This window comes from Phascolarctos cinereus, unplaced genomic scaffold (genome assembly GCF_003287225.1).
Source record: "Phascolarctos cinereus isolate Bilbo 61053 unplaced genomic scaffold, phaCin_HiC Scaffold_9;HRSCAF=440, whole genome shotgun sequence".
Classification (NCBI taxonomy): domain Eukaryota; kingdom Metazoa; phylum Chordata; class Mammalia; order Diprotodontia; family Phascolarctidae; genus Phascolarctos; species Phascolarctos cinereus.
In genome coordinates, this window is record NW_027556402.1 from 204907147 (window position 1) to 204915670 (window position 8524).

Genomic DNA, 8524 nt, shown 5'->3' on the forward strand with positions numbered 1-8524 from the left:
GTTCTGTCACTGGAGGAGTTTCGGGGGGGAGGTGCTGTGGGGGGCGGGGGGGGGTGAGCTCTCTGCATTCGGCGCCGCCGCGGCGGTTTCCTTGAGCCTGGCTGCGGCGGCTGCCGTGCTGGGAGGCGGCAGCGGCGGCGGCGGGAGGAGGAGGATGGGGTCCCTGGCGGCGGAGGGCGCGGCGGCGGCGGCCGCGGCACTGGGCCGGGAGGACGCGGGAGGATGAGGAGCCGGCAGGCGGTCCGGCCGCACCGCGCCGGGAGGAGGCGGGGGAGGCGGAGGGAGGCGGCGGCAGCGGCGGCGCCCGGGGCAGCAGCCGCGCGGGGTGTGGGCCGGCGGGGGCGCGGGCGCGGGCGCGGGCGCGGGCACGGGCGCGGACGATGAAGTGGAGCGTCCGCGGAGCCTGCGCCGCGCTCTCCTCCGGCCTTCTGCTCGCCTGCGCGCTCAGCGCCGCCGCCGTGGGGCTCAAGTGCTTTTCTCTGGGCTCGGAGCTCCGCGGGGAGCCCTTCCGCCTGGGCACCGCCGCCGGCGCCTTCTACTCGGGGCTGCTGCTGGCCGCCGGCCTGTCTCTGCTCGGCTCCGCCCTGCTCTGCTGCCGGCCCAGGGAAGAGAGCCCCGCGGGGGCGGTGCCAGGCGCCGGGGCCGGGCCCGGGGCTGTGTCGGGCGCGCTAGGGAGCCCAGAGGCCGAGCCCGAGAGCGGAGCGGCGGAAGCCCGGGCTGGCGCCGCGATCCCCGGCAGCCAGAACTTCCTCCTGCTCGGAGTCTTGGTCTTTATGCTCGGGGTCTTGAGCGCCTTCGCCGGAGCTGTGATCGACGGCGACACCGTGTCCCTGGTGGAGCGTAAATACTCGCACTACTGTGTGAAGCCGCGGGCGCCCTCGCCCCCGCTCCGGCCCCGGCCCCCGCGCGAGCCCGCAGCCCCTTGGACAGCTCCGAGAATGCCCCGGCGGCAGCACTGGCCCCGGCTCCGGCCCCGGCCCCGGCCCTGGCCCCGGCCCCCGCTCGTGTCCGCAGCACCCTGGACAGCTCCGCGTCGGCCCAATGTGAGAAGCTGAAGGATTACCAGCGCGGCCTCGTCATCTCCACTGTCTTCAACTCTCTCGAATGCCTGCTGGGCTTGGTCAACCTGCTCCTCGTCAAGAACTACAAGTCGTCGCAGGCGCGACGAGGGCGGCGGGGCCGGCGGCGGGGCGGCCGGGGCGGGCGGCTCCGCGGCGGCCCGGGCTCCCGCCAACACGCGCCCTCGTCCCGGCAGCAGCGGCGGGGCCGGCGAGGCAAGCGCGGCGGGCGGCGGCTGCTGCAGCGGCCCAGCGAAGGCTCTCTCTTCTCCCCGGACGAGGCTGACTTCCCCTCCCCGGGTCTCAGCGGCGGCGGCTGCGGCGGCGGCTGCGGCGGTGGCCCCTTTCCCGGGGCGCGCCACGCCGTCTCCTACATCAACGTAGGCGTCTTCCACGCGTTCGACGAAGCGGGCGTGGAGGTGCGCTGCGGGGGACACCCCTCGGTGGAGCTGCCCGGCTACTCGCCCTCAGACCCGGAGCTCCAGGTCTCCTACCCCTACTGCTGCCGGCCTCCCCACGAGGACGTCTATCCCCGGGAACCGGGAAGGGTCAGCTGAGGCACGCTCTCCGCAGCCCACCCCCAGGGACTGGCCGCCTCAAGCCCAAATCCGTGCCAGAGAATCGTTTTGTTCATCGGAAGGTGGGCAAGCTGGGGGAGAAGGGGCGTAGTGGGCCACTGCCTCCGCCCCTAGGGGAGAGCGAGACCAGCTTCTCTCCAGTTTGGCATCTTCCGGGGGTCCCAGGGCGTGGGACTCCAGGCGCTAGCCTCTGCCCGTCCCTTCTCCGGCTCCAAGACTCGTCCCGCTGTCGGGAGCAGAGGCTTTGGCCCCTGGCCACTTCTGTGAAATTGGATGTCTGGGATGGGCACCAAGAATGGAGTACATTTGTATTCAATTTTTATGTCTGGGGACTTCCCTCCTCTCCTCTGTGTCTGTTCGATATCCGGATTCCGTTTTAAAGTTTACAATAAATGTTTATAGGTTGGTTCATCCAACCACATTTCTCTTTGGCAAATCGTTTTGGTCAAGAGAAGCTCCGGCAGCAGTGCAGAGCTACTGGAGGGCCAAGAGCAAGGCAGATGTAAGGGGAACTCGAAGCAGCCTCAAGAAACGTCGGACCCTCCACCGGGAGGAGGAAGAGAGGGTCCTGTGGTGTTTGCCGGTCTGGCGGGAGCCCGCTGTGTGACTGGTGTACCCTCACCCCAGAGTGCCGTGAGTTACACTTTGGTTGTTGGGAGGTGGATACCAAGCCAACCTGCACTTTCCAAGATAAAAGAAAAGAAAAATGAAGAACGACTTTTTTTTTTTGTACACGAATGTGCCTGCTTTTGTTGACAATTTCTTACTGTAAAAGCTTTCCAGTGAATGGTGAAAATGTTTGGTAAATTTATTGCAATTTAGTAGCAGGGGTTTCCTTACTTTAAAAAAAATTGAAATGCTATTGGAGAATTCCAATTAAAAGAGAGTCAAAGGCTATCTACGCACAAAACGGTTTAGGAAAAGAAGGTGGGATTCAGTCAGAAATGGATCCTTGTGAAAGCCATCAAGCAGGTCTGTTCAGTGGGTTATTTGCCTGAATCCAGCCTATCTTTTCTTTTCTTTTTCTTTTTAAAGTTGACTGTTGTGTGTGTGTGTGTGTGTGTGTGTGTCTGTGTGTGTAGACACTGACACGAGGTCCCATACATTCCTCCTTTGGAAGCCAGTTCTGGGTTTTTACTGCAACGCAGAGCTTATTTTTGGTTAACAGATGAACAATTCAATCCTATTTTAGACAATTGCAGTCACAGTCTTTCTTGTAAAGACCATCTTGAATATTACAGCACTTGATTTAAAATATACCCCTTAAATAGCCTTAATTGCTGTGAAGTTCATAATCTTAAGTGAACAGGATATATATATATATATATATATATATATATATATGTAAATGTATGTATATGTATATTACAAATGACATGTCAATATACATACAGGCAGACACACACATATGAACTGAGAACATGTTGGCAGAAAAATCTAGTATTCTAATCTTACCACCAGATAAAATATCACAGGACCCCTCTATAAGACTGGTGTGCTAAGACAGGGCTAACTGCCTTAAAGACAAGCCCTATCACATCAGACTGATAAAAGATGAGCTATGGCATTTTGGAGGAAGCATCATCTGACCCGAATCAGGATAGTATGGAAAGAGCACTGGATTTGGAATCAAAGTACCTGAAGTCAGAGGACCTGGGCTCTCATGAGCCACTACCTGTGTGACCTTGGGCAAGTCACTTCATCTACTTGGGCCTCAGTTTCCTCATCTGTAAAATGGTTAGACTAGATGATTCCTAAGGTCCTTTCCGGCTTGAAGCCCTATGATCCTATTATTCAAAGGGGTCTTACTCTAGTCCCCAAAGAGAATGCTTAATCCCCGGTCCTCCATGCTAATGGGCAGACTCACAGCTAAGATGGCAGAGGAAACCAAAAGGAAATGTGAATCCTCTTTTGGGACCTCATGGCGGCAGTGCTAATAGCAGCAATTTACACTAAGCAGGCATAGGGGAAAGAGTTGGGGATTTTATGTTTTGTGGTGCATGGAGTTTACTTTTAATTTTTAAAAAATATTTAAAATGGATATTGAAGTAACCTATAACCTGGGGATCCTGGAATCAGATCATATTGCCTGTGGGTAGCAGAAGGAGTGATAGATTTGGGGCCAGAGGACCTGGATCCAAATCCTCACTCTGCCTCATTCTACTTACGTGACCATGGGTAAGTCATATCCCTTCTGTGGACCTGTTTCCTCATCCGTACAAGAGAGGGTTGGACTAGAAGACATCTAAAGGATGCTTCCAACTCTAAAATCCTATCGTCTCAAACTGGGGCTATCTTTATTTAAAGGTTAGGTCAGCTTGGATGCCCCCTGCTGATGACATTTGCTCCACTGTATTTCATATAGCATCATCATGGTCAACCCCTCCAGGAACCTGGAAATGCTGTTCCCACAACTTGTGGAGGTGGTCCTGGTGAATCAGATAGTTCACAAAGTACCAAAGCCAAACAGAAAACTGAGGAAACATCACAAAATGTAAGCAACTCCCCTCTATTCCAAAGTGGTCTACACGGCACAATAGAAAGCAGAGCTTTGTTATTTAACTGATTCATTTTGATCATGTAGGTAGATGAGCACATTAATTCAGACCAATTAGCATTAAGCTGGTGTTTGGCTGTCAGCCAGTATCCATCAAATTAGTCAGATAATTGGTCAGTATCCACTTTGTGTTTTATAGACACACAAAAAAAGATGGAGGCATTTGGTTTATGGAATTCATCAATATAGACTCAAATTTATACCTCATTTTGCTTGCGTGGACAGCAGAGGAAAATGACTCATCTCCTCTAGCCATGTCTATATACTTATTGTATATCCACCTTCTCTTTCACATTGGTTACGCTTTGCATACAAAAATCCAATGTAACAAGCACTTACAAAGTGCCTATTATGTACAATGCACTGTGCTAGGTGCCAGGGATACAAAGAAAGTTAAAAATAGCCTCTGCCCACAAGGAACTTATCTTCTGCTATGTGAACATAACATAGGGAGGAGGGTAGGAACTGGACCTTTGATTCCACTGGTATAGGGAACTCATTCTACCAAAGCAGGTCAGCACCCTTTCTGCCACTTATGGTCTTAGGATTCAACATGTAAATTTACAAATATATTAATGATCATGGGAATACACAAATACATCAATGGACATGAGATTTCCTTGCTGTGGTTATTGCCTCCAAAAATGAAGTTCATAGACTGCCCATGTCATCCCAGGTTCATTACAAGGGGTCCAGTCAATATGCTGGGATAGCAACAAACCACACAAGGATAGTATCACAGTTACATAAACTTGTGGTCATAGAACATAAGCTCCTTGAAGACAGGGCCTGTTTCTTTTTTACATGTGTATCCCTAGTTCATTGCACAGTGCTTGGCACATAGCAGGCACTTAATAAATGCTTGTTGAATTAATCACAGTTCCAAGGCACCAAACAATTGTGGACTCTCCACTTCACCTTGGCCAATTTTACACATAACACAAAGTGACAGTAGGAGTGGGGTACATCAGGGAACTGACAATTATCCAGTTGATCTGCTCAACTTAACAATTAATCTAGATAGTCTGCGTGCCAAAATGGATGATTTCACCGCAATTACTCTGTTTGGCTGGCTATATTGATCAAAGACATTGGATGACTGCTAAAATTCCAAAATGGATGTTTTCACCATAACTACCCTGTTTGGCTGGCTATGTGGATCAATGACATCGGATGATTGCTAGAACTCTCTTGTGTTTCATGCTGTGTAGACCCTGCTAGACTTGGCAGAGTTTAGATTTCATATTTAGCTCTAAGGTAATCTTTTCCTGAGGAAAAGTAAGACTCTTTTCCTGATATTAAAAAATGGTATGAAGTGAAGAGGAACGCAATTTTTGGAAAGGTTGCTGAGTTGAGCTTGGACCCAGTGACTCAGAAAGGATACAGGCAGTATTAGCATAAAGTGCTGAATCTCATGGTATCATTTTGATTTCTCTGATGTTTTTGATGTGCACAATTTGTACAACCTAGACTGTCAAATGCCTTCTGAGTCTTTCCAAACTTGCCATCAGAATGTGTAAAGCGTTTTTTCGTCTTCCCCTGGGATAGCATGCGCTTATTTTTGGTTTACTACTCATTTCCAAGCTCTGGTGGCCCACAATTCTGGACGTGGCTGATGTTTCCCTCTTCCCAGAACCTGGGATGAGGAAAGATATTCTCCCGGATGGCCACATGGAATGATAGGGGTCTAGCCACTGGTTAGAGAGAATGGATGGAACAAGTTCTCTACTTCATAGAGTCACCCCATAGCACAAGCATGCTGGCCAAAACCTGGGCTCAGGAGCTGATGTTACAGATATCTAGGCGGAAGGGAGAATACAGGAAGAGGAGCTGGAGAGCCTATTTGGGTTGGCCTTTCCTCTCTGGGCCCAAGAGAAATTTAGGTCATACAAGCCCATGGGGCTAATAATGCCAAATAATATTTTAAAGGCAAAATATTATTAGTTCCCTAAACACCTAGTTCTATTTTTTTTTGGAGGTTGATACAAAATCGGAATACCAACATTTTATTTTTTAGAAGTTTTGCTATGAGAATCAAAATTCCAAATATTCTGAAACTCCAATTGTCCCAAAGACCAGCGCTCAGGGAAACTCCATGGAAAAGGAAGGAATTGGTCTGATTATTCTTAATGGTTAGAATTCTAGCTCCAGATTTCTTAAGGATGCTGAATTTATTATTTTTTTATTCATGTCCATATCACTCTATGTCATCTTTTCTGTCTGCTATTTAGAATTCCCACTTTATGCTCATTCTGCTAATGATACCAGTATTGTTACTTTTCTTCAAATGGGCCTTTTCCCCTGTCATTTTTCCAGTTTATGATATCAATGAAAGGTATAGAAGTATATTAGATGTGTCAGCAAGTATATATTGAATAATTCATCATTTATAAATTAATATGTTTAAACTTCATGCTATGGCTTGAGGCAGTGGCGACATTTCTCAGCCCAAATTCATATATTGTTTATTTAAATATAGAACAGCTGAATTAGGGTAACAGGTGATGTCATATATGGACTTGGGGAAGTAAACTTACCAGAAAAGCCAAGCTTTCATAAAAGATTCTTCAAATAGAACTCGTGTGTCCTGAGACACCTGGTAGAGCAGTAACACCCTGAAGCTACTGAGGAATCACTTCAGTTGAAACAGTGTTGATGTAGGCAATGGGTATCGCTTTTTTGAGTGAAAAATTCAGATAAACTACCAGCCATTTCATTTTTAAAAACCATCAAAATAATTGCTTATTCAGTGTCATGTACACCAAACAAGGTTGGCTGACTGGATTCCTGTCCTATCCCCCCACCTCCCCACCCTCATTAATTAGTGTTTCAATGTTGTATTGATAGTCAAAGTGGTAAATGTGGCCTTCAGGCCTGGCTGTGATTCTTGTTACTTCTAGGAACATCAAGGAATATCTACCACTACATTCTGGTTATCTGGGGCTCCATGATAAGGATGAAGCACATTTACTTTTTAGTAGCACTAATTTTCTGACCCATGGATTGGAGGCTGTACTGTCTTAATATGGGGTAAGAGAGGCCTCCAAGGGGGTCCATATTGGAGAAGGCCGTTCTTTCCGAGGTAGGAGCTTTGAGAGTAATGAGACCTTGGAGCTTGGAGAGAACAGTAGAATTGGGCAAAAAGCAGCTTTTACATGTAAACTACAAGGCCAGGTCTTTGGAACCCCTTCTAATTAGCAAAATGTTGAACACTTGTGCTAATGTACAGTGTCTGTAGATTCTATACAAACTGCCATACCCAACTGGAAGCAGATTGCTGAGATGAGAATTAACAATGTCCTATGATGTCACTGCAGAACAAAGTGGAGTGGAGATTTGGTTAATTATCTGGTTCATCTGACAAAACCATGACATAATTGTAATCTTGTTGACATGCCATCTTTCTTCTTTGTTCAGTTTTATCCTTGAGGGAATTGGTTAATGGATGCACATTTTCAGTGCCATCCTTTGGTGCTGTCCTGTTATTGTTGGCCAAAAAATAAAAAATCTCTTTCATCTTATAACACAGTAAGACCTGAGAAAATGAACATGCCACAGAGACTTGAATGGAGAACTACTTCTGACATGTGAATAAGGATAAATCATTTCTACATCTCTGTAACTATTTTTTATATAAGAGGGGAAGGCTCCCACCTGTTGCCAATTGATATTATCCCCATACACTCCAAATATATTTGCCTGATTCTGTTCTTTTTTTTTTTTTTGTATTGTAACCGACAAGACAGGACACTTATAAAGCTGGGAACGGGTTAAGGAAAGTCTCATTCAGTTCGGGAATAAAATGGTATTAAAAGATCATGATTCTTTTACACAGTTTGACTTCTCTGAAGGATTTCCTGGTGCTGATGAGAGAAGAGCCTGATTGTTGGTATTGCAGAGCTGTGTGTTTCAAAGCTAATGTTAAGTCATGTTAAATGGTTTTTTAAGTCTCTGGGTTGAGAGGGAAATCTACTTACCTATGTGAAACCATTCAAGGAAGCCCTATTCTCCATTTTGCCTTCTGATCTGACATTTGATCCTCAGCATAATTTCAATAAATACTTTGTCATTTCAGGATTAATAAAACCTGTTTTAAAGCACAGCGCATCTAATACAAGCAGCCCAATGCCCTCGGCTCCTTCCTGGTGACCTTGTGATCTTGCAGGCCTATTGTGTTTCCTGTAATTTCCAGGGAGCATTTCAGGTGCTGAGTGCCACTCATCTGGTGATGGTAGGATCTCATTTCCAGTGGACTATACAGGGATGGCTCATGATAACCAATGACTCACCAAGAGCGGGAATTGCTGAGCAGACAGAAAAATGAATAGGAA

General features: G+C 47.8%; 1 protein-coding gene across 1 annotated transcript; it reads left to right on the forward strand.

Annotated features, from left to right (window-relative positions):
- Positions 1-348: 348 nt before the first annotated feature.
- Positions 349-8015, forward strand: TMEM271 (transmembrane protein 271). Its single transcript, XM_078148300.1, is given in 2 exon segments — positions 349-872; positions 875-8015. Coding segments are annotated over 2 exon segments (1233 nt in total). The 5' UTR covers positions 349-380; the 3' UTR covers positions 1616-8015.
- The last annotated feature ends 509 nt before the right edge of the window (positions 8016-8524 follow it).